The sequence below is a fragment of the Cololabis saira genome, chromosome 14, assembly GCF_033807715.1.
Source record: "Cololabis saira isolate AMF1-May2022 chromosome 14, fColSai1.1, whole genome shotgun sequence".
Lineage (NCBI taxonomy): Eukaryota > Metazoa > Chordata > Actinopteri > Beloniformes > Belonidae > Cololabis > Cololabis saira.
The window spans coordinates 23,406,594-23,434,095 of NC_084600.1; the positions used below are offsets into that span (position 1 = coordinate 23,406,594).

Sequence of the window (27,502 nt, forward strand, 5' to 3'; positions counted from 1 at the left end):
GAAGGCCAGACGGGGCGCGAGACCCGGCAAACAGGAAATTAATACCGACACTTGTACATCTGCCTAACATCCACTACTTGGAAATATGTGAAGTTTGTTTCATTGAAGCTTTCTTTTTAACTTCTTTTTTTTAATTTAGCCAGAAAAGGTGTATTTTTAGCACTCCGATTTTTTTTTTTTTTTTACCCCAACTTTGTCAACGTCTCATGGAGTCTGTTAAACATGTTTCTAGCATGTTACTTTTACTTTCTATGAATGTGATCTTCTGAGATGTTTTTATTTAATAACAGAAGATATCAGTATATCCAAAATCACAAGTTCCTAAGAAGGCAGACGAGTGTGAGGGCAGCAGACTCTCACTAGCATCTTGTAGCACTTTTCCACGCAATGCAGTCCCAAATGAAGAAAGTTATGAATCCAAACCATTCATGAACTTTACTAATCTTCAAACAAGACAAGTTGAAATGCAATTCATAGACTTGACTGTAGATGACATCAAAGGAGTGCGACGGTCAAAAGGCCGTTGCTCTCTGTGGTGCATGACACCTCAAATTTCCGCCTGTTCTTACAACACTTTAATATCCCACTCAGCAGCCAATTAAAATAATTCAGACAAAAAGGTAACATATTTTAATTTAGGGACTATTTTAACATTTCACTATTTTGCAGACTTAATATTTTTCAGGTTTTATATTATTGAAATATGTTTATTTCCCGTCTGCCTGAGACATAGATGAGATCATATAGTAGATGGAGACACCATGTTTATTTCTCTGTTCAACAAACTGTAAGAAAAAAATGAAAATAAAATAAAAAGCCCACCTCATGTATGTGTATTCCGAACCAATGTGGGGAGCGTCTGCACATCTTAAGGCAGGGGTCTGCATGGAGCTGATATGGTGGGTTAGCCAGTTATATAAACCAAAGCCTGCTGGACACATGAGTCGTTTCACATCAAACGCTGGTCACACACCAGTCTATCTGCTCTCTCACTTACACAAAGCTACTGCACACTGAGAAAATAGAAATAATAGGAGTTTTCCAACCACAGGCAAAGCCAAATAGGAAATTCAAGTGGAAGGTGAGGAGCATTCATGGAAGGATGGATCACATTCAATTACCACTTTCTCCTAAAATCCCTTTTCATCTGCAAGAACTGCTCCTCCAGCAGTGGTTATTGTTGCACAAGACACCCAGAGAGAGACTTCTTAAGTCAAACTTAACACACATCTTTGCTTCTCGAGCACTCAGCCTTTCATAGATAATTAATCTCCCTTCAGGGATTAATGTATTTTTTTCATTGAATTTGACCTGAATATTGCGTTTGTGTAAAATCATCTCGACGATTACCTACTGACATCACCTGTTAGATATTTTCCTCTTTACTAGTACTAAATTGACCTTTTACCAAATTATATTTTTTTTTCCCCTCAGATCTGTTTCTGGCTTGACCAAGAATATTAGAAAATTAAATAAATTTTTTTTTTAATCTACTGACTGTAAAGGAATATAGGTAAATTGAAATAAATTATGATTTCAATTTCTGAATCACTGTGTATGTATTTTATGTATTCGATTTTTCTTGTTTTCTTGTTTCTTGTTTCTGATTTGGCTTCGTAATCAAATTTAAATGAGACTAAGTGGAGGTACTGGACTATGGAGCTTAATTGTTGGATTGAATTAGACGTTGACCTGCGTTCCTTCTCTGTAAAGTTTCCCGAGATTCATTTTGTTGTTAATTGGTGCTTTAAAAAACAACTAAAATGAAGTTAAATGTCGTTGAATATCTACTGAATTGAAGGGCAGATTCAGATGTCCTCCTGCTCCAAATCTCTTCAGAAGTCTGTTTTTTTTTTTCTCTCTTCGTGCATTCAGTTCTCATCCCTGCTTTATCTCTCTTTTGCCTCGCGGCTCTCTCCAGCCTCCGTCCCTTTGTCTCGTCCTGCCAGTCTGCTGTGTCATTGTGTCTTTCTTGTGTCTGGTTTGAACTCCACAGAGAGCAGTTTCTCAAATCCAACGCCCAGCTCACCTTCCGCTGTCGTCAGCTCCTCTCTGAGCTGTCTTATATCTACCCCATTGATGTGGTAAGTGAGGCCTGATTGTAAACTGCTGCATTTTGTCTCGGTGTTTGCAGAGATCATCCAAAGTTGTCACAATTCTCTAACATGTCTCACAGACACTTCGTAATCACTCAGTTTTGTAAGACATTTGGCAAACTTAATAAGTTGAAATGCTGACACCACGAGACAATAAGAGGATGATTTAATGTGAATTCCTCTGCCAGATGCCAAGCTGGTTCTTCCATGAGGTTTCATTTTATTTGGGTCTGTTTCTGTTGGCTATATTGACTTTAAAATGAAACTTCTTACTTTAATCCACAGGTCAATCAGTCAGATTATGTCATCTGTGGAGTGAAGCTGCCGAACTCGGAGGACTTTCAAGGTAATTTATGATGTGCCTACTTGCTCTGAGTTACGGATCTACTGGCTGTGGAAATGTGTGCTGAACAAATGTTATGTCTTCACCCGAAAGGTTGTGATTAAAGGTAGATTTCTCTGAGATTTTACATTGTGAAGTTGAAAGATTTCATTGACCAAGTCTTTTTATTTTTCTTAATTTTGGTTATTTATTGCAGTTTAGTGAAATTTCTACTAATCCAGTTTTTGACGTGAATAAATGACCGATCTTCTACATTTTGCTAAAATAAGGCCTTTTAAATGTCTTAATTTGTCTTAAATCTCAATCCAAGGGTCTTAATTTTTGAATCCTTATATTGGAGGGAATATATGACAGTCATCATTAAAAAGTTGTCTTGCACTTTGAAAAGGAAAAGTTTATTTAATCCTTTTGAGGAGAATACACTTGTTATCCCGACACGCGCTTGCTTGACCACACCTCAGTCAGTGGGCTTCATTTGACTTTGGGCTGAAAAATATAGGACTGAGCGGGTTGATCAAATTTGGGCTGCTTTTCCTGGTTTCTACTGAATATTTAGGATAAATTATTGACAAAAAATGTGCCTTTATGGCAGAGAAAAGTAAAAAAGGTACACAATATACTCACTGATATTATATTTGCTTCAATCTACTCAATTTAATTGTAGTCTTTGTTTGGAACCTGAACTTTTTTTGGCTTCATTTGCTTTTGACTTGAAATTGATACCGAATTGAATAATTGACGGTTTTAACATGGAGGATGTATGATTCAGGCTGTTTTTTCATTATTTCAGTGGGTTTTACATCACGTTTGGGCTGGAACCTGACAGCCAGATCTGGCAACCTTGACCTCAGCGCTGGATTTCTTAGTGACTGTCTGTCGGCATGTTTGTTGTTTGAGACCCGACTTAGTTCGGTGTTGAGCTTGAAATTGTTGCAGAGTTTCCATGTTTTGAGTTATTTTGAGCATCACCATTACCTGGGATGTGATTGCATCTGCTGGCCGTTCCCCTACTCTTGGTTGTTTTGCTGTCAGCAGGGTTTCCTCGTCAGAGGTGGTTGACATTGCTTTCAAACTCTCATGCAACAAACTAACAGCCAAGTGTGTGTGCATACGTTTTAGATGCTCAGGTTAAAACATTTAAAACAATTTTTCATTCCCTTTTTTTTCTTTCCCTGGGTTCAATGAGATGCTTGGAATGAGTTTGTATATCATTACTTCCTAATGTATAGTTGCAACAGTGAGGATTCAGTAGTCGTGATAACTGCTGCAGCTGAAATGAATAAATGAATGAATAAAAAGGTGGAATGGAAAGAATTCCTTGCGGGAATCTTTAAACACAGAAAATGTTTGAAGCTTTGCCCCTGCCTAATTGCTGGTCACGGATGTCAGGTTTCATTCTTCTGTTTTTCAGTACTATTAGCTCTTTCTGATCTTTTGTTGGCTGCTATTGCCGGAGTTGGTCAGCACTCCCACAGACTTATGAAGTCTTTTCATGGGATGGATTAAGATCTGTTTGCACCAACCTGGTGAGACACATGCACAAACACTGCATTGTTCTATATCAAAGACATTGTATCAGCCAACAGAGCTTAAAAAACAAAAACTGGCAGTTCTCTTCACAAATCTCAGCTTTGTGGAGAAAGTTACAGGGGGAAGGGGGTTTCGTACCATATGTGGAGAGATGATAAGAGTCGCTGTTGGAACAAGAAAGACGTGGTGACTTCATGACCCCTGAAGAGGTTGGATGAATTTGGTTGAGACCGGTCTAAGGCACTTGTATAACGTTGGGAGCAGTCGGTGTCCACTCATCATCCCTTCCTCACAGCTGGTGAGCCCCAGCAGGCCTCAGAGTCCATAATTCAAGAACAAGCCTCCCAGTTTCCTCCTCTCTCTGCTGTCACACTCCACCTGTTAACCTTCTTTTAATGAAGCACAACAGCAGACCATAGTGACAACCAGCCCATTTGTGTTTTTCCTTCAAGCTGGAGGCTCGTAATCCTAAATGGGTAGATACCTAACAGTGAGTAAACAAACTGCGGGTCTTTAGTTGGCTTAATATTTCCAGAGATCAAACTGTTATCTCTGGAGATTTGATCTGGTGGCATAAAGAAAGCTGGAAGGAAAATTATCCAGTGTAGGGGTTCTGTGTTAAGTTGAAAAACACGCAATTCAGTATGAGCCAAGGGATTCGCCACAATGCTGCCATAGCCTATTATTTCAGAGCATATAGATAAAAACCACAGGGATTTTAAGTCTTTGCCTGCAGCGGTGTCCTGCTGTTGTTCGTGTAGGCAAAACCACTTTGCATCTCCTCTTGAAACAATTTCACAAATGTAAAACCTGTTGGTTGTTGATGATTTGGTTCATGAAGGCATTCAGTGATCCAGTCCGAGTTATTTGAACTAACAAGGAATTATTCTGCTGTACGGGAAGTTTTTGCTTCTCAACTACATATCTGCTAATGTTCTCTGTCTCTCTGTGTGTTGTCTTGTATTCTGCAAGCCTTTTAAAAACACTTGAATCCACACATGAATCCCCCTGATCATCTTGCTGCTGATACTTTTCGAACAAAGCTATCTTTTGTTGGATGTTTATACAGTTTTATTTAGATTCACATGATGTGGACGTGTGTTATGTCAATTCTATTTATTTTTCCATGGAAAGAAATTCTAAGCAGAGCAGACAGTGGTGTGTGCTGTATGCTTTGAAGCTTTGTACATACGATGCTGATTGTTGGTTTGAATAAAAGGCTGCAGTTTTGAGTTTGATTTGCTTTAAATGACACGCCCAGATGCTTTGATGTGCTGATGCCCAAATCTTAAACATCAGGATTTTCTTTAAAAAAAGAGCATATTTCTGAAATGTTCACTGCTGAATAAAATCCTCTTTGTCCTACAGCAAAGGAAGATGGGAGTGTGGCAGTCGCCCTGGGTTACACGGCACACCTGGTCCTGATGATCTCGTGCTTCCTTCAGATTCCTCTTCGGTATCCAGTGATCCACAAAGGTTCCCGTTCCTCCATCAAGGACACCATCACTGATAGGCTCACTGACAAGGAGAGAGAGTGAGTACACTCTGTACCACACAACACAACACCACATTTACGTTATAGTTTGCTTATGCATTTAGTTCACTTGACGCAGACAGAGACATTTTTAAGCGGACCAGAGTTGACTTCTGTGATCCGCTTCAGAGTTGTTTGCACATTCATTCCACTAAATAACTGGACTTTCTGAGCAAACGAACTCTGGTCTGTTTGAAATGGACCAAACAGCTCTGGTGTGAATGCACTCTCAGAGTTCTAATTAGTCATAATTAGTCATAAAAACTGATTTCAGCTGTCACCTGGAATGGATTTTGTCAATATCTTGTTGATTTCTTTGAGGTTGCTCTCCAAATTCCTCCATGTATGCAGTACTCTGCCTTTACACATTGAAATCTCAACTTTTTTTTTGTTCTTCCGTTTGAGCAGTGCTCACTTATCCCCAAGAAGAAAATAAAAAGCATTATCCAGGGTTGTAAAAAGACCACAAAAGTCTTTTGTATCCACCCACAATCACGCTGACTGAACCACGGAGGACCAGTCAGCCGGTCCGCTTGGGGCCAGCCAGAGCAAAAGCAACATCATGGCGACACAATATTCTCTTAAAATAATAAACTTAAAATAACTGTTTTTAAGTTTAAAAGGATCCTTATTAACAGGAGTAGAACTTTTTAAAAATATCTGTAAACCACCCCATTTTGAGGAACATTTATGGACTTGCACTGTTCACAGTAACTGTGGAGCAGCGCCTCAGCACTCTTCCCGTTTCTCTTCATCCTACTCACAGTAAGGATCCGGACTGCTGCTCATCTATCTGGGTCTGCATGTGGGCCTTCTGTTTTCAATCAAGATTCCTCAGTTTTTGCTACTTTTGTCAACATATTCAGCTGTGGAGGATAAAAGATTGAGTTTTTCTCTGATCTGACAAACTGTGACCTTTTTTGCGCAAGCGATGCTGGACTGTTCTCTGAGCTTGCTTTACTTGTCCAAGCCAGTTTTGCTGTTGCCTTTTAAACAAGCCAATTCAAAGGCAATGCATAATCCATAGATCCATAGATCCATAGATTCATAATCCAACAACAAAAGTAAAATAATAATCACAGGTGCTTAGTTAAATCACATCAACAAGAGAGACGGCTCATTTACTCTTGTTATAAAGGAGAATATGGGCAGGCTTTTTGTTGTGTTTCTAGGTATTTTCCCTCCATTCCATTTTTTTCCATTACTGTGGGTAGGGTAACTTTGATTGACAGATGACTCATCCTTCTGGCTTGAGAAAATCAAGCTCAAAGAATCCCAAGTTGACACTGTTGACGTTACTTTGTTTCAAATACAGTCCTTCTAAAATTATGTTGCAAAGATACAGTATATCGTTCGTAATTAAATGTAATCAAGACTATAAATGTTTAGACTAGATCATGGAGCCTCACATGCCATCATAACTGCAGTATGATGGCCATGTTGTTTTTTTTTATTAAAATAAATCAGTAAAATGCTCATATTTTGGAAGCAGCTGTACAGATGTCACATAAATACATTTTCTCTCTGGTACTTCATCTTTGGGCACTATAAATGCTCATTAAGACCTTTCAGAACATTCAGAAAAATGTTTTTTTTTTAAGCCCTGGTGAAACTGGCATTTATATATTTCACCTAAAAACAAGAGCCCCTGTGTGTGTTTGTGCGTATTTTGGCAGAATTTGGTGAAATTGCACAACGGCCAGTAACTCACAAACCTTCCTGAACTTCTTTTCTCTTTCCAGTTAACATCAAGTGTCTTAACAAAGTAGAATTACTGTATTTAGTATTACATCAATTGAATGATTAATTTGAAACAGGATTTTTAGCCCTTTTCCGGCAGAAATACGTGATATTAATGGCTTCATCAATCCGGTGAAGTCATGGCATTTCTACATCCAGGTCACTTTTCCATTAATTTGATTCAGAGACATATTTCAAAGTTAAGGACAGAGCAGTGTTGTGTGCACAGTATTTGCCATTTACGTGAGACTGGGGAGTAAATCAAGTGAAGTATGTCACTAGTCTTCGTTGAGTCATAAATTTCTCACAAAAACATGCTATGTTGTCACAGCAACTCATATTGACATGCCAAATGTGCAGTTGTATAAAATATGGTGGAGTTGGATGGAAGCAGCTGAAAATATCACTTTTCTGCATGTTTATGCCTTTTAACAGTCTGTTATACTCATGAAGATTTAATTTCAGCACTGTGAATGAGAAAAATCTATTAATTCCACATAAATATGATCTTTTGCTTCAATCTGAAGACAAATAGCAGGCCATCATTGCTGTCTGAGAGTACCAAACACACCTTTGTTGGTTCCTCTAAGGTCAACGGTTTCTCACAAGTACATGATCTTTTTGCTATCAAAAGTCACTTCAAGCTAACAAGCATTTTGCATCGAGCAGTCTGATATCCAGATTCACAGTCAGACAGGAGGAAGACAGATAAAACATCCTTGAATAGTCAGCTGGTTATGATCAACTCAGGTAAAAACTGAGGCGGGGAAAGTTTGGACAGCACCATGAATTATCTGCTTAATGTGATCTGTAGGATCCCTTATATAAAGTTCCCCCCCGCTGCCACGAATGTGCTGCAGCTATTGCGCCATGTTGAAAGTGATACGTGTATGTTACGAGCGCAAACCTCGTCAGGTTGTTGTTGTGAAATGTTGCAGAAAATCACATCATATGACACATTTAGTTGCTGTCCCACTGATGCAGAGCACTGCAGGAGTTTCTGTGCTCTTACATACACGGTCTTGCAGGCTTTCACATCTTTTATGTGTGATTGATGAGGGCTACGGTTAGGATCGTGCTCCACAGCTTTACAAAACCCCCCAAAATAGACATTTTATGACCTTCAGATTGTTTTATGATTTCAGATTGACGTGATGGACAAACCCTTTTTATTAGATTGTGTTTGGATTTAATAGGCTTTATTGGACAGTAAAGTGACAGTATGTGGGGAAACAGCTACCAATATGTATTAAATATATCATAATACATTTGATTTGAAAAAAAAAAAAATCTCATTAGACTAAATCCTAAGAATACTTTATTTATTTATATATGTATCTATTTTATTTAGTATTCAGTCAAATAATCAAACGCAACAGGTTTGCTTTAAAAATATGTTTTATTAATGTTTTCTGCTCAGTTTCTTGTTGATCTGCTTTGCTCACTCTCACTCACTTTAGATAATCTCATAATTTTTATGTAATTGAGCTGTTCATTTTTTTTTTCAGTTTAAGATATGGCACAGTACATCGTACACAGCTCTAATAATTTATAAAGATGAGCCTTGGTAAATATGTTTTTAAAAGTAGTGTGAGCTGCAAAAATGTTTTCGACCCTCTGACCAAAGTTAGCTGGTTAATGATCCCGACTCTTACTCAACTGGGATGTAGATGAAGCAGTGACTGCAGTAACTGGAGGCTGTGACCTCTACTCCTTCACCCGTAACTGCACTTTAGTGTTTCAAGAAAAGAAAAAAAGTCTTACATCCGCTATACATCAAACTACCGCTCAGTGCCAACAAATGGTTGTTTTGTTTTGGCTCTCCCTCAACCATGGTGCCTTAATCTTGTTAATGTATCTTATTAACTTTTGGCTATTTCTTTGATCACAAATGTACCTCTCAGATAATGTGATCCCTGAAACACATTGGACGATCACCTGAATATAGATGCTCGGTTTTCAGGCCATCACATGTCTCATCTGTTCTAGTGCATAGTTTTATTGCTTGGACAGGAGAAAGCACTTTAGTTGTTGTCTTAATTTATTTTAAGCTGCCTTTGGGAGCAACTTGAACTTCCAAGTGTTTTCAGTTTATTCAGGTGTTCAGAGAGCTGAAACTGTAAATCACATTACCCACTTTGACAGTGTCTGTGTCATGCTCCGGGGTTGTAACCACATTGCTTCCTATCGTTGCAGCATTTTATCATTTTTTGTTGATTCAAGAGCTGCTGCGGATTGAAGAAAACTATGTTGACATAGAGCATAGCAAGTGATAACCTTATAATCCATCTTCACCCGCCACTTCGTCAGAGCCGCTTGTATGACTTATAACCTGTGAAAGGAACTATAATTACAGCAAGGGCTAATGTAATGAAATTGTTATTTGCGTGTGTTTATGGCCTCGTAACTATGCATCAAGAAGGAATTTTTTTGGGAATTCGTGCAGTGTGATTATAAGCGCACGCATGTGATGGACATGCTTGGTATGCATTAAACATTCCACACGTACGAGACCCCCTCACGAAGTGGGAAAGGTGGCGTGATGAGAAACATTTGCGATAATAAGAAGTCTCTGTGATAGCTGAAGGCATGCATTAACCCATCATTTCCTCATCTTTTCAATGCAATGCACGATACTGAAGTTGTTCATTTGTTTGTTTTTGCAGATTTAGGGACTTTCTCAAATTTTGTCTGCTGAGTTTTACAGCCAGATGTAAAGAAATCAGTCGTTTGAAGTCTTTCAGTGGGTCGTTAAAAGGAATTATTTAAATTGGCGAGAGAGGACATGCAGGCCACATGATGATATTCAGCATTAAATGCAGTTATTTTCAACATACTGGACTAGTCAGGCGCACCCTGCTTTTCTTTTCTTTATTTTAATCTCATCAATGCTCTCATGTCATCTGCTGATGGTTTTTCAGGGCAGACACAAAAAAAAAACAAATACATTGTTCATCTATTTTTCTGCATTCATGGTCGCCAGTAGAGGTATATTTAGGAAACCGTTGTGCAAATAAGCGCTGACACTTTGACATCCACATGACTTCCACAGAAAGACAGACAGCTGGGAGAAAGTGTGTGAAACGAAGAGAGATTATCAGGTAACCCAGTGATTAAGTGGCAGCCTCTTGATATGGGTGATTATGTCTGACAACAGCTGCAGAGGCTCACTGGGAGTCACTTAACACATTTCCAGTCCTACCAAGCAGGATATTTACATCGGCGTCAAGCAAAAATAAAGTTAACCCGTCACTTAGTGTGACTAGTTCAAGGTTGGTCTTAGGTGTCCTTGAATAAGGTCAAATGTTTCAACGAACTCCCTCCCTCCCTCCCTCCCTCCCTCCTTGTGAGGCTATGGTGGGCAGCAGACACGTATCACAGCGATGTGTTGGGAGATGGAAAGCAACTAGCAGGGCTCTGAAAGTGTACAAAAAGAGGGTAATTAAAGTGTCCGAAAGAGTTATCCAGTGGTGATAAGTGAGGTGGTGTTGGATCACTTTCTCAAAGTGTGGATGGATTAGCAGTAATTCACAGTGGTGCACACAAAAGAACTTCATGTGGTTTCAGTTGCATGCTGCCTATGGAAGGCCCAATTGAAAAGTAATTGTTCTAACATGGCTTCTGCCCTTATAACTGATGTTGGTGGGTAATTAATCTTTCTGACTTCACAAATGTTGTACTTGAAGCTCGACAGCCTGTAACCGTAGCTCTGCGGCAGTGAAGTGGAACTAGTACGAGTCCAGATTTGTGTGTCTAACTATCCGACCTAAAATAGGTGTAAGACCTCTGGCTCATGTTGAGCGTGAGATTTTTCCTATTTGTCATTGTTAATTGGACTGTAACAAGCAACAGAGCTTCATTGCGGTGAAAAGAATGTGGGTATATTTTAGCTTTTGGGTTTGGTTAATATGACTTTACCCCTTCCCATCTGCAGGTAGAATAATGACTGCCTTATTTCAGTTTAACAGATTTTGCCACCAGACAACCAGTTGAGGCCTGTGTTGATTTGTTACCCCACTAAATATGGACCAAAAAATGGAAACTGACCTTGTCCAGTAGGAATGTTTAAAGAAAGGCGTGGAAAAAGACTGAACTTTGACTTTTTCAGCCAGATTCAACCTTTTTAGGTTCACAGGATCTGCATTCTTCAGGCCAGAGAAGTTCTCTGCAATCACCGGACATGTTGTGCCCACATTTGCTCATGTGAAGCTCTCGGTTCCAGTGTTTCTGATTGCATGAGGCAGAAACGGGGAGATGTAATCCAGATGTCCAGTGTGTGATTGAGACCAGAACCCAGCCATTATAAATCAAGAGCAACCTCTTATAGTTGTAGAAAGTCTTGAAGTAAATCTTTATCACTGGCTGAAGGAAAATAGATGCAAGTGGCATTCACACAATTTTTGCTTGGTTCAAGCACAAAAGAAACCGCCCGTGAAGGTGCTGAGTACTGCAGTACGGGGACATTAAAATCAGAGGAACTTATCAGACCCAAGAAATGGGCCTGTATCATTTCTTTTAGCATTGTCCATGTGGACTCGTGAGGAGGGGGAGGTTCGCCCAGCCTCCCAGCCTAGCCGGTCTCGCCTATAGTTGCACAACAGGAGCTATGAGGAGCACACTTGTTTAGCAGAGCAGACTATTTGCATGATGCATATAGGTCGAGCTGTTGCACTGGTAAAACATGCACACATCAAATTGATTTGAAATAAGGAGACATGTGGACAGTTCACTTAAATTTACATTCCCATAAAACCGTATATTATTTTTGCTTGGTATCAGTTTATGCAGGCTGATTTAAGTTTTATCTGCAGATGTTTCTAAACGTCTTCTCAGGCCAGTGCTCCGCATCAGTAGAGTTAATTTTTGATAGCTCAGTAACATTATCCTTCTCTTTTTGTCTGTCCACGTTCAATGACAAATGGATGTAATTGCACAAATATTCAGCTTCAACTGAAATTCAAGACAGTGTTTAGTCCCGTTGCAAAATTAATCAACCGAGGCATTATCCATATAAAAAATATGTGTTATTAGGGGAGGAAAAAGAGATGAACAAAGACGCACTTTGTCCAGTATAATGAGCCAAGTTCCAGTATTTATTGTTTCAGTGTGATATGCACGTGTTTAGTGGTGGTTCAGTTGCACTCTTTAAAAGAAGAGATGAATAAGACGATCAGCTTGAGAGCCAGTGGATTTAAATAAAACTTGAAAATGGCCCATTATTTAGGTCATTATGTCATCTACAAAGGCTCTCCGGGACTGGACAGAGTGTTTACTTGTCTTTTTGAGGTTTTCTGCCAAATCGCCTCAGGACAATGCCAATAATGGTATGTTTATAATAGCTCAGAAGGAGTAAGAGTCTCCACTAGGATGACAGTTTTAGTTGTATAAGCAGCCCTTCATCCTGAAGCCCTGCTGTTGTGCAGCCGATTCAGGCAGTCTTTGTCCATTCGTCATTAAAAGCATAATAAGAAGCATCTGTGCCGCATAGCTTCTTGAAGGATACTGTAGGGTGATTGCGCGCTCAGTTATCTGCAGGGACAAAAATGTGTGATATTATTGCATTTCTTTACACCTCATTTTCCATTTTAACAACATGGTTTTGAGGATTTTGAGGCCGTTTGTCATTTGTTAAATGAGGACATGTCTTGTGGACTCTCCCCTGTCATTGCGAGTCATACCATAACTAAAAGGTTTGTTAGAATGGATCGTCTCTTAATTTCACAGATTGATAGTGGTCAGAGGAATATTGCTTATTGGTAATGTATAACATTTGTGGTTTTAAAAATCTCAAAATTTACCACTTAATGGTAATTTGGTAATTTATTTTGACCCGGGTACTTTTATTTTTTTCCCCAGGATTGGTGGACTTAACTTAACATCTTCTTACATATTGAATTTATTTGCAAATTTGCAAGGTAAGATAAATGTGTTTACTGGGAAAAAAAGCAAAATAAGAAGTAAAACGTTCACTGTTCTTCTGGATGTTGTGATGAGGGACTCTGAAGAAATGTGGTAAAATGTTTACTCTCCCAAGAGATTAGAAAAGACCTGAAGTTGAAAAGACAAGATATGAAACATCTCCGGTTCATTCTACCTGCCCGTACCAAGCCTAGTTTTCCTGATTTGTGTCTGTAATTTTTGAAGGGGGGCATTACAACAAAAATGTTTAGCTGAATTGTTTTAGCCAGTATGTATTGTTAAGGATGCAGGTCGGACTAAACTTTCCATTCTCATATCTGCTTGTGATCAAAAGAAAGAAGGAAAACAAAGGCAAGGGGAAAATGAGCGTGTGGAGTTTTGGATTTTAGGTCAGTGGACCCCTGGATATTTTTAAGAGCTGCGATGAAAACTCGCTATGACAGAGCGAGCAGCCGCCAGATCATTTAAGAGACACTTTAACAGCATAAACAAAATGGCAAAATGATTATGCTGGGGTCTTAAGTGCAGCAGCAGTCATTAAAACAGCATTCACCGACAGATGCTCGGTGTAATAATTTCTCAGATATTGAAAATTACAGTTTAGTGTGATTTATATTGAGACTGCAGTCATTAGAGCTTTAACAGTTGCAAAGCAGGTGGGGTTTTTTTTTGGGTGTGTTTTTAAATCAAACTGAAATGATTAATGGTCCCATGCTATTTGAAACTGCACTTTGAAGACTTTGTGAAACACCACCCACCGCCATTGAATACAGAGGTGTCAGCTTGTGAACCAGAACTTGTTTTGGACATTTAGAATATTAATGAAGGTGTCTAAACAGGCGAGGCAACACATGTGGGGGACTCGGCCCATGTATACATGACTGCAGGTCAGTCAGTCACTGGAAGCTTTTCCACCTAATTCTCATGAACTGCGGCAAAGCCGAGCTCGACCACCCACCAGCATGTCCTCCTTTAAACTCTTAGACAATGGACCCAACATTTTAGCTTTCTAATTGTTGTAAAACCCCAAAAGAAATGTTGCTTTTAAACCGCCTGTGTGTTGTAAGCTAAGTATATTACAAAACTCCTTTTCTCTTTGTACAAATAACCCACATATGTGGCCATTAAAGTTGGGGCAATAAAAGACATCATGTGCTCCTGACACCTGCTAGTAGCCCCCAGAGGTGCAGTCCACGGACACGGTGTAGACGGTGGTGCTCGATTAACCAAAAGATGAAAGAGTTATGACTCACCCTGCTATTTAAAAGAAAATAAATAAATAAAAAAAAAATCCCTCAACAGAAATAACAGACAAGGTGAGCAAGAGTTTTAAAGGGAAGTGGACAGGAAGACGGAGCGGGGAATGTCCTCCTGTTTCATCTCATCATTGGAGCAATCGGTTTATTGGTTGTTCCTCCCTTTTTAACAAGAGTCTCTGCTTCATATTTTAAGATTGTCTGTGTGGATAACCGGTGTCTAGAAACTGCAGTAAAAAATCTGGCAGGCTGGAGGCGTTCATATTTTCACCCATAAAGCTGCGGGACTTTCCTCAGAGGTGCTGCTTTTTTTCTTTTGTCTTTTTTTTTTTTTTATATACAAAGCCTTAGCCCCATACGTAATAATTACACATATTTGCGCTACACGCACAACCTGAACTTGCACGTAAGCATCCCGTGGTGACTGCTCTGAAAGGCTGCGAGGAGATGAGAAAGAAAAGGAAGGCAGTATTTCAGTGAGAGTGGGAGAAAAGTGACAGATTTTCTTTTGCTCTCAAATCACTGTCATTTTCTTTTCATCTTTTTGTCTGGTGCGTGCCAAGTCGATATTAGTTAAACGAAAACAGACTGCAATTCAGTAATCAGTCTTCTGAATGAAAGTTAAAGTGAGTGGGTGTGCTGATTACGGGGCCTGTCATATTGGGTTTGCTGTGTTAGTTTCACAGACGTGACCCTTCATCAGAGCTGCCACCGAGGGGAGCGGGAGAGGGATGTGCTGACGGAGGAAATGACTTGTTTAGGGAAAGTGTAGAAATGTGTGGAGGACAGCCCAGATAGAGATGATTAGAATTGATATATATTTACAATAAATCTAAACAAAAGGACCAAGTACGTTCTGCAGAAGGTGCGAATGGCAAAACAGGTGAGGCCTAATTTAAACCAATCCAAGAACAAAAGGTTTGGATCCAGGAGCTACGCAAACTTGATGCCACATACATTACTCGTGCGGGCTCGTAGGTGAATCTGTTTTTGTTCTGAGACGTTCATGTTGATGAACAGACAGGGTACCAATGCTGTGCTGCACAGTCCGCCAGGACTGTAATTTATTTCATCCTGTCTAGTAAAGTAGTCTGTTTCAGCTTGCGCTCCTGGCTAAGAGATTAAAAAAGGTTTTTTTTTAGTCTCCTTTTTCTTCTGTTTTCATACGTTTCTCCCACACGCTTGCACGAGCATGTCTACTTTTGTAGCTGCAATGATAGCACTGGCGGTCTGTCCCCAAGGCCAGAGCTGGAGTAGATGCGAATAATAATGCAGAAAAAAATTGCTTCTTCTTTTCAGAAAACTTTAAAAACCTGATAAGATACAATAATATTAAAAAGAATAACAAGGAAGATGCCTTGTAAGTGTAGAGGTGGTAATTTCTGGGTACAATTTGATTTGATTATGATCCAGAGGATATTGACACATGAATTAAAGCACTGATGTATCTTGTTCCTTCATTCATTTTCCTGTTATATTTTGGTGCTTTTGAAGCTGTTTTTATGAAACATTTATAGTACTGTATGTTCAATTATAAACTGAAGAATTGAAGAGAAAGTAGGGGGTACAGCAAGTCAGCTTGAGTATTAAATTTACCAGCATTTATTCCAGTATTGCAAATAACCAGTAAGGAAAAGCAAATTATGCCTCCAACAACATTGTTGGAGTACATGCAGACAAGCAGATTCTGAATCATGAAACCTTCTACAGCCCAACTTCATCAACTCCAGATGGTGTTTCACCATCTGAAATCATACTCCTGTATGAAAAACCTCATACAAGACCGCATACCTAGAGAACATTCTGGAAAACAAACTTCAACCGTAACGCCTGAAGTGACATGGATTCCTGTCAGAAAAATCACAAAATCCAAAACCACTTTCATACAAAAATGAATAGACAAACAATTCTGTGGCTGTGGATGTTCTTGTGTCACATGATCGAGCTGTCCTACCTGCTATTCCTTGGCTCAAGGATTGGCTTTAGTTGAGATGTCAACTTTTAATTCGATAGAAGTCTTGCATTCATGGCTTTTTGAGGATGCCGGTTTGATCTCTCGCTAGTCCATCTCACGTGTGCATGGCACTTCTGCTTTTTCTTTATTTTTGTTTTCTTAAAATTTCATCAGGGCTACATTTCCCATTAACAGCCACCAAACTGATTTTTCATATTTGTCATTTGATACCAAATAGTCCCCATCTTGATGCATCTAAGAATCAATTTTTGTCCCCCCACCCTTATGTAACTGTATCATAAACGCCCTTGGCTACCTCCCTTCCCTCTCTCCTGAGACCTCTTCCCTCCATCCCCCCGGTTGCTCTGTAATGATATATTTGACTTCACTGGATGTCCCGTGAGGAATGCGTGATATTTGCTGAACCAGTCTCTTTTTCTTTTTTTCTTTGTTGGTGTGATTTCAGCCTCAGCGGGCAGTGGTCATTAATCACGTTGCAGTAGTTGTGCCTCATGTGTGTTCATGTGTTTGAGTGTGTGTGTTTGATATGGCTCTGTTGTCCCTTTCATAAGTGTCCATCAGCAAACAACTCCTATCTGTTTGTGTGGAAGTGATATTGGGTATGCCAGCAGTGGGACGGGAATGCCTGTTGTGTTGTTCTTCCTCTCTCTGGCAGTCATTTCCTATTGCCGAGATATAAGCTCCGGCATGTCACTTTCTCTGCAGAGCCCTGGCCGTGTCTCAGGGATATGGAGGATGAACAAGTAAAAGGCTGTGTGGCCCCCAGGCTACAGTCACTTTTTTACTTACAGCAGCCTTCTGTGAGGTTTCACTCTGGAGCTGCAGCCATCGCCATCTGTTAAAGGTTTGCCTTTTAAACTTCCCAGGGCTGCAGTGTGCCGTGTGAGTGAAGAGGTGTTCACAGCGGTCACAGGTTCACAACGCCGTCTGCAATCTCCAGACAGGAATAAAGATGATACAAAACAAACTTGGAGCGCAAGGATCAAAGACAAATAAAAGAACGTGATCTCATCCTCAGATACATAGTGTGTTGATGTTTGTGTCAAAATATGTATTTTATTGAACATTTGTTGTCTGAAAAGTCAGCTGCGTGTATATAAATCTAGGTTCCAGTGTTGAGTATGAGTCCGTAGCCTGGGAAGTGTATTATCATCTGTTTTCTCCCTTTTGCCACAGACACCTATTGGCCACATTAATCTGCTTCTACATAGGATTAACAAAAGACTGTAACCCAATAACTGGGGAAGGAAGGAAGTATGCTGAAAGCCTATAATCACTCGTGTACACACACACACACACACACACACACACACACACACACACACACACACACACACACACACACTGCACTGTACACATGCAAACACTGTTGCCTTATTGTAGCAGAGGAATGTCTCGTGGGTATAATCTTGAACTGGTTCATGATTTTTTTTTAAGTGCCCACAGGAAGTAAACACTGATGATGTGACTCCAAACACAAGTCTGTGCTGCTGCTTTGACATAAGGACTCGGTGACGCACGCGTTATCAATTTGTTTTCAGATGGAGACTGCTCCTTTGTGGAGCTACCCTCCACGTATGCTGTACCTTCCTCGGGGGGAGATCAGTAGATGTAATCACATGACTGGAAGGGATGGATGCTATAGAAAAAAACAACTTTCATTGGCAGCATGTCTGTAAACCCACCTCAGTATAACACCCAGAGCAATCTGCCCCATCCTTCACGAGCTCTCCCTGCGCAGCTATAAGACATCTGGCTGGCACTGATGGGACTTTCCCAGCATGCTGAAAGGAAAAGTTGTCTTTGTTCCTGCTCAAAGGCGGATGGACACTGTGTGGATGCCTCCTCTCCCGTTTGATGTTTCGGTAAATTATGGTACTATTGGCATGTATGGAATAGGATCATAGGCTCGGATCAAGATTCTTGAGCGATCTATAAGAGTCAGCAACTATAAATGCTGCCGACTACGTGAATGGACACTTGAACAATGTGAATAATTCTTAGCCTGTTGTAAAAGCAGATGGCAACGAGTTTAATTTAGTTTTTTGGCATCTGATTAGCTAGCAATGAATTTCCCCTTTTTTTTTGTCACATTTTTTATATGGTTAGAACTAAGGTATATCACGATTTGTTGTGCAGATCAAATGCTGTTGGAAAATAAGTTGACTTGCAGGTGGTCCTAAAGTGTTCATTGCATTGAAAATTAAGTTCAAAGTTCATTTTTTCTTTTATATTATAAAGGGGATAACCTGCCAACGCCACACACGACCACACATCCAAGGTTTTATATAAATAAACTAAACCAACAGGGTGGGGAGTGTCAGAATTATTCTTTAACTGTAATTAAAACCATCAAACTCCTTCACATAAACTCTGCGCAGGACTACATCTAAGCCATTTAAAGGCTCAAGGGAAGTATTTCTAAGGAAAATGAGCTTTCTCATGTTATTTTGTGGAACAGATATGAGATCTCCTGGGTTTAATCAATGCGTAAAAGAACATTTAACGGATGCAGAAGAATAAAAAAAAAAGAAAAAACACCATGAGGGCTCTTCAGGATGTTTGAGCCAACATGTATCACCAGTACAGCTTCAATTGGACTTTTATTTGGTTCCACAAGTCTGTGAAAGTTTATTGAAAGAATGAGCAAAACATGATGTTCCAACGACGGGGCTCCAGAATCTCCAGAATATTTTCGGCTGAGTTTATATCATGACTGTTTGTTGATCTAAGCTTGTCAATTTCATTTCTTTCAATCAGCTTTGTGTTTATAATTCTGTCGTGTTCCTAATGGATCACATGGGGAAAATAAAATTCACCTTTTTCTTTTTAACTGTGAGCTCTTCTTTGTCTTCTGTGTTTTGCAGATTCCCTTTGTACCCCAGAGGAGAGCGATTTCATTTTGAATACGGTGTCTACTTACTAAACAAGAACATCGCCCAGGTAATACATGGAGATGCATCCATTATGCACATGTGCTGTTAATGTGTCAGAATTATATTCACAGATAAAAAGACATTCTCATAGGTTTAAAAGTCTTATATTTATTTTGAGAAAAGTCCAAAACATTCTGAAACTCTTATTTTCAGTCTGCGGTTTTAAGGCTTTTAATTCAGTGATTTGTCCAAAAGCTGAAATGTAAAATTTAGATTCTGTTGGCAACACATAAATAACTCTTAATACTAGGCAAAGTTTATTTGTATAGAACATTTCAAGGCAATTCAAGGTGCTTTACATAATAAACTACTGCAAAATCAACATTATAGAAGTACTTTTCATGTCTTCCTCACTAAATCCCCAAACACTAAGTAATGTGATCAAAGCTGAATTTGCATGTTCACTTGTATTTCCATCCATGACTTGGACATCATTCTTCAAATAATGCTGATATTATGTATTTGAAGTCATTTTTCCTCGTTTCACTCTTGCCAGCAACCCTCCTCACCAGCTCCTCCCCCACTTACAAAATATCTTGCATGGTAGATATTTAGAACCTACAACGTGTCAGAAACCACGTCTTTGAAGTGCTCAACCATAAGAATTGTTGACCACCAATCAAATTCACATTTGCCTCTGATCTGGAACATTTGTCTGCAAGCTCAAGAATTTGTCTGCAGTGTGAAAGCTGGTTTTAACATTTATGAAGTGTGAGTTGGGCTTGAGGAGTGCAGTTGTTTCCCAGGTTTCTGGACCACGGTGGAGATGCGGGATGATCAGGCTAATTTTTCTGTGGTAATGTTAACATGCTCCATCCCAGCCCTGCCCATGCACGTTTCTCCATCTTTATTCTTATATCAACAGTAATCTACTTTGATTGTTGATTTCCTTTCTACAGTATGTTCTACGTAAAGTTTCATAAGTTTGTAATCCAGCTAATTATGTTGAGGTCACTGGCAAAATGTGTGAACAGCATGAAGGACCTACAGTCTCCCTGATGATGTAGAGCCCGCAGTCTTAAAGATTAAAGATTTTCTTTTTGAATGTCAGGGGAATAAGCTGTGACAGTTTTGAGGTGCGCGCACAATCCTGGTTTGAAAGATCAATCCATTATTGGTTTTGGTCTTTTCATGTGATTTGTTGAACTCGTGACCTTGCCATTCTTATTAAAGTGCACCTAATATGCTGACCTTGATGACTCCCTCCATTTATCCCCAGGGCATTTAGGGCTGACTTTTAACAAGTTGCATTCCTTTCCCTGTTTTCCTCCTTGTCCAGGGGGGGGATAAAAGGCCCCTCCACTGAATAAGAGGGGGCAATTAACCCGAGCAGGTGGCTGATTTGAAACTACTGCACAGCCCTGCATTAGTGTTCATGCTAATACCAGACCACATGCCATGAGGCAAAATCCAATCCTGGCATCGTCCAAGCAGTGTTTAAAACCTGACATAAGAGTTAAAAGTAAAACTTTGTGACATAATGGTATTATATTGACAATAGGAACACAACAAGAGAGTGACATAAGATAAACAAAGGCCAATCCAGTCTTAAATCATTAGTTTTCACTTCAGATTTGGATCCCTGGTTTTTCTTACTCAGCATAGCTTAAGAGCAGAGTTGTGCAGTCTGTTCATGTTTATATGAAAAACAGTTGGCATGAAGTTATTTAATTTCATATTTCCACCTTTAACCCCGCTACTCACCCACCCTCCCCTTCTGCACCCCTTTTGATCAAAGCCACACATCGAGATCCCTTCTGAGATTTCAATTTCATGAATCTCAACCATGTGTTGCCATCAGACTGTGCGCTCTCTCTTGTTGAAAGCTTAATTCTCTTGCTGATAGAAGGCACATGTAAGTGGCTTTAGGAAAAATATTCTTGACTGAAATCTTTATAAATGTTATCAGATTTTTAAAAAATATTTACTGTAGGAAGTTGTGTCAGAGTGTTATCACAATCCACAGAGATGTCTTTTAAGGGAAATCTTGTTATTAATTGTTTAAGACACAGTTCTTAGTTATCATTGAGCTGGCTGTCTGAAGGAACACGTTGTACTGTATATTTTGAGCTTCAAAAGGGTCTGCTACGACGCAGATGAAAAATGGTATTCAGACAGCAGGGTGTCCTCAACAAGGCTCGTGAAATCCCTGCAGATGGATTGGACTTGAGGTTTTGAAGGCAGGTGGGAACCATCAGCTTTGACACAGGTGGTCATACAAACTGTGTAGAAAATTGTGTTTTAAAAAAACACACACAAAAAACTGGCCCACTCTTCTCAATGTTGCTTCACTTAATCAAAGTTTGACGGTATTTTTTTTATGCGCAGCTCTCTTAAAGTCCTGCCATATAATTTTAATCAAGTTGAGGTCTGGACTTTGACTGGGCCACTGTAACACTTTCAATCTTTTTTTCTTTTTGTAGCCTTTATGTTGTGGGTTTGCTGGTGTGTTTTGCATCACTGTATTCCTGATTCATAACAGAGTTATGGGGAAGTATTAGCTGTTGAACAAATAGTCTATGATGTGCTCAAGTCCTGCGGCTGCACAAGCCACCAGAATTATTGCCCCGCCACAACTGTGTTTAAGAAATGGTGAGAGGTGTTTTTATGTTGTGCTGGATTGAGGCTAAACGCTGGGAATTCTGGCAAAACCGCTCCATATACAGTATGTATTTGACTGAACATTGAACATTTTTCCAGTGGCCTTATTGTTTTTTTTAATGCAACTTTAAACCTTTATTTTATTTCAAAACCTTTTAAGAACCAGAATTTCTTTGTTTTTTGTTTTTTAAATTTCATGCCCTGATATGTTGCACCATCTTTCAGTTCAAATGTTTCATTACCCCCTTATTTTATCAATTATTCTTGTGACAAAGGAGATGTACAACAAATTAAACACAATTCTTACAGATTCGTAGTAAAAGAAACTAAATTTCTGTAGAATGATTGGTCACTATAGCAGTTTATACATTAAATGAGAATAAAACTTCGTCTAGCAGCCAGGAGACCATCTGTGTTTTTAGAGGGTGAAACTTCAGCTTATATTCAAACTACTGTGATATAGAGTCCATGTGTGCTTCAGATCATCTATCAAAAGATGAGTTATCAGGTTCACTCTCAAACGTCAACATTTTGCCACATAAGTGGTCCAACTCCATATTTTCGTGGTTATGAGCCATTGTTTCAGAGCTGAAGTTGTGGTTTACATGTCACATTTTATTAAAGAAAAAAAATCCACTGCAGACATTACTCACTAGCAGTTTGAATAATTGCTTCGCATGCTTTAAATGTTTCAGTCTGAATCTTACGTGACATTTAAAAAAAAAAAAATTAATTTCTTAATGTTGTAATTTTTAAACCCGATACTTAGGACAACATAATTACAGTTCTTCTTTGAAAAGTTTTAATAATTAGTCATTCTAACATTTACTTAGACTTAAATTACATTGCACATGGTAGAAATTGGCCCTTCTCATTGGCCCTTTGTTGAATTTGTAAATATAAACCCATTTGAGCTCTCCAACACTTTAAGTAAAAACATTGGAGGGGAAAATATGCACCACTTTACAATTTGCTATTCCTTCACAGAACGCTTGAGATGTCCTGGCAATGAGAATTTAAAGTGCTTAAACATTTCAGTGCTTATTTATCCTGCAAACACATCTGTGATGTCGCAAAGTACAGACTCTTTGTTTTCCTATTCACTTTCTCCACACATTCTGCATTGGGGGCAGGTCAGGACAGGCGGCCCAGTCCAGTACCAGTACCTTCTTCAGCCATGCATGATTCATATGTGCAGAATGTGGTTTTGTATTGTCTAGTTACAAGATTAGTTGATATTACTAAAGAAAAAAAAAAGCTCAGTGCTATTTTTTGCCTTAATGCTGCCATCATTGTAAAGTACCTTCACCGAGGGTATTTGTACAACCCCATACCGTCACAAGGTATTTGTCTTTGGTCCAGAACACACAATGTCCTTGTCTTCCCCCAAAAATCTTTGAGACAGAGTAACTTCCTATTGCTTCCTATTGAGATTGGCTTTCATTGCAGTATTTGAAATTGATATTGGGAAGCTGGTGAAGGATTGAGACCCTGCTTTCCCCTGTGGAGGGAAACGTTTACCATGATTATTGAGGTCAGAAAGTATTGCAGAAATTTGCAATGTCTAAGTGAGTCCTTCATACATTTTATTTTATTTTTTTATTGGCCGCAACTGAACCACTAAAGAGAAATGCAATTTTTCTTTCAGCTTAGGTATTAAATGTTTGGCATCGCGCTGCAGCTTTTGTTGAAGTATTTGTCGCAGGTAAGTAAAGATTTTAAACCTGGGCTTGGAGTAGCCATCCACAGGGGGGCACAAACGTTAAATCTGCCATGCCTCGATCGGCAGGGAAAAATGAGCCAAAGTAGTGTGGCTGACTCCAACGGGACGGCAGCAGTTTTTGTCTGGAGGACAGCCATGTCTGCGTTCTTACTCCCCGGGTTATCCACATGGCCATGTTGTGAAGCGGGCATGTGGGGCTGATTAAATGACAACTGATGCTACATATAATCTAGTTTTTTAGGAGGAGGGCAACAATTAGTTTTCATTCACTTCACTTGGTGTATCATATTTTGTGGCCTCAGGCTTGGTAAACATAGTATTGGAAATTATAAGAGTGTATCTTCTGCGGCCCAGTCAGGTCATCCCTGGGTTCACCTTTGTTTCCGTCGACTGGGGAAAGACGTCTGCACTGTTCTGGCTCCCGAGTCGGACCAATTCATACCGTGAACTACAGGCAGAGTGCCATACTAGTGGTCTGATGCATACGTCAGAGAGCCTGCTGCCATAAAGAGTGGCAACTGTGGCTCCATAAAACACAGCTATGACTCATGGGGAAGCCTGCTGAAGTTAGTGGTTAGAGGAGGTGGCAGCAAGCAGAACAGGAGCTGCTTGAATGGAGTTATTCTTGGGGAAACTGTTTGGAAAGGTTATAAGTGATTAAACAAGAGTAACTTTTTCCTTTTAAGAGTAGGATAGTAAGAAAAAAGATGATTTTTCCCTGTGTAGTGTTATATATAACTCGGAGTACTCGCGTGTATGATGGCATTTAAATACAAAGTATTTCCATGCGTATTGTCTATCTTGCATTATTGGCACGGTCTTCATCCGCTTAAGTCTTTTTGTTTAAGGTCCAAATGCCAACAATCAGCAAAAAAATAATAATTTCAGGCAGGGTCTAAAAAAAAATAGAAAGAAAGAAATTCCAGTGTCAGATTTGGACTTAAAATGCTGTAGTCCTGTAATTTGATGCACAGGCATCTATGTAGTATGCAGTATATATTATCCTTTACTTGCAAAACACAGAATTGCACATTTGTTTACTCGAGCAACTCAACAAATTTACCTTCTCTCTTTTTTCTTCCAAATGGTGTATTCTGAACCTCAGCCCTGCCTTCATCTTCCTCACCTGTGTGGCAAAGCTGGTGACCTCAGTCCAAAATGACATGACAGAGTCTTAGCATCACCCTTTGAGGTCTTTAACTCACATTATTCTGCCTTTGATAAAAACCATATGACGCATGGACATGTAAAAACTGAACATTACACAGGTGCTCTCCACCTCAGAGTAAGTGGCCACAGCAGTTTAAATTCACCAGTGAATTCCCCAATGATGCAGATTTTGGACATTGTATGAGGTTTATAACTCTATAATGTCTACAATGGAGCAATGAGGGTACCGTTATGGCACTTGCTTGTTCCACAATTTGCAGTCATGTAAACAGATTTTTTGTTTGTCCCTGTTAGCTGTGCCTCAGAAATAAATGCAGGCAATACGTTGTTTCATATCAATTCCAATGTAAACTGTGTTGCTTTGTGGCGTGATATACTGCATGTAAATGATCATGATTTTAACTTCAATTTCTATTATCACATTTCACAAACATCCTTTAAACAATTTATTCAGCAGAACTAACAGAATAACAGAGGAGCTGTGATGTGTAACTTCATACCCCAAACCCAGATAAAAAGATCACTGCAAACGTGGATCTGTCATCGGAGCTCTAACATTGTTCTTTGAAGAGATGGTTTCTCGCATCCGGCTATATATGCAGTGTTTATTCCTATTTTCTGCCTCCTCTCTTTTGCTTGGATCCCCTTGAATGAGCAGAAACTGGATCTCCAGCCTGTTTCTCAGCAGGATTTTTCTGAGAAATTAAACACTTTTAAGATGGAGCTATTTCAGGTTGTTAGTCTTTCCCTCCTTGTCCAGCCGAGGCTTGTGGTCAGTGATTCATGTCTCTGTGCATGCCACGGAGCTTTCCTGACCAAGAAAAAGAATAGTGAGCAGTTACATCTCCTCTGCTCCTTCAAACAACAGCTGTCAATCATCTGGCCCGCTGCCTGTTCACATTTCTCATCGTAAACAGACCCGTGAGTGTTCAGGAATCATACTGTAGCCTACTGTGAACTATTTCTTTACCTGAAGCGTGGCGATTGTTCCTGAGCCTCTGCCACCTTCCTCGCTCGAAGACCGACCGGCCCTGGAAGTAATCTGGCAACTTCAACTGCCAGATGTGAGATTTTGTCTTCCTTTCTGCATAATAGCCACATCCGTTTTCCATTTTCCAGCAACTGATATGATAAAACACATAATGGACAGAACAGGCACCAGAAAGGTACAGCTAAATCAGTCATCAGTCTTACGTCCAGCCATAACAGGAAAGAAAAAGAAGAAATTAGGTACTAGGTGATGGTTATTTTTTCTCTTTCTTAGTTTCTTAGCATTATGAGGAATAGTTTTCCATGCTTTCAACATAACTTCCCACATGGCCACACGCTGCACAAATGGCAGACTGTCATCCGCTGCCGTATGAAAGAGGTCGGTCACAGCGCTTGCGTCGGGCAATGTGTTTCATATTTAAATGGCATTAATGTGCCACTTTTAACAAGTTCTCCTAAGTCTGATGACAGTAAAAAGCACTTCATTAGTGTACTTTATTCATCACTTTTCAAGCAAAAAACATTTTTGCCAGCTTATGAGCGGTTACAGTGAGAATGGTGTAGATTGTTAACAACCTGACTATGTTGACCCCCCCCCCCCCCAAACCCAACCACCAAAATTACTCAAGATTAGATCTGCCTCAACTATGTAGCTGACATTGTCCTGTAATCGAACTTGGGTTGTACGTTGTATGTGTTGGACGAGAGCTACCCGACTTGTCATGATAATAGTGTGTTTGCTTGAGTTTCAACAGTCCAATTATACACAAATGTGATTCGGTGCTCATCTGCGCTTTCGTTGTTGCAGAGTTTATGTATTGAATACCTTAACATGTATCCTAGTTAAGAATTAGCTGTAATTCCTATTTTCTTTTAATGTGTCTATTTTTTATCCCGTCCTAGTTCCGATGTTTAGACCCATGAATTAGGAGCTCCCTGCCATCTACTGTATGTATCTTGGCTCCACTGCAACAGTTCAGGATGAAAAGCTACTGAGAAATTATATTTAGATAACAAGTGTTTTTTCTGCCCTCGGGGAACAGCCTGTGGGGGTTGGGGGTGGATAAACTCTTCCAGTGGTAGAGTTGTCCTGTTTTCCCTGAAACTCTGCATTCAAACTATCTATTAAGCAAACCCACGCTTTTATACACACCTCTCCAAGTCTTAGGGTTTTTCACAGCTTTACTGTGTGGTCCTAGTTTTCCATCACAAACTTTTGTTGTTAACTACAGCTTAAATCCAGTGCAACTTATTGGTCAGACAAAGTTGTTGGTGGGTTTTTTTTTTTTTAAATAACCAGAAGTGGAGCGGTCTTTTCCATAAACAGATATTTACCATTTACTGCTGAATTAGGGAGATTGCAGAAATGAAGCAGTAATTCTGAGCCGGCGTGCTTGCTGCACCTAAACCGCTGGATCTCAGGTGTTTTTTATTAAATGAGAGGAGAATGGGACTAGAGGATGCACCACAAATGACCAGTACAATGCAGAGAGGAGCTGTACTTTCTGTTGGCCAGAAGCTGAGCTTTACAAGCAGGCCTCAGACCACACTTCTAAGTGTATGTCGCTGTTATGTGGTTTCTGTGCCTGGGTGTGTGTATGTAGTGAGGTTCTTGGTGTGCTGCGATTATGCTTGAGCTCCAGCCTTTTATGAGAATTCCTCTGGACAGCCACCTATGACTTTATGAAA

General features: G+C 39.7%; 1 protein-coding gene across 1 annotated transcript in view; it reads left to right on the forward strand.

The window, feature by feature from the left end:
* Positions 1–27,502, forward strand: part of uvrag (UV radiation resistance associated gene) — a 93,821-nt gene that overhangs the window by 38,802 nt on the left and 27,517 nt on the right. Inside the window, exons 10-13 of the mRNA XM_061740199.1 lie at positions 1,997–2,084; positions 2,382–2,442; positions 5,338–5,503; positions 19,261–19,336. Coding sequence (XP_061596183.1) covers positions 1,997–2,084; positions 2,382–2,442; positions 5,338–5,503; positions 19,261–19,336 — 391 coding nt within the window. The remainder of the gene's footprint in view (positions 1–1,996; positions 2,085–2,381; positions 2,443–5,337; positions 5,504–19,260; positions 19,337–27,502) is intronic.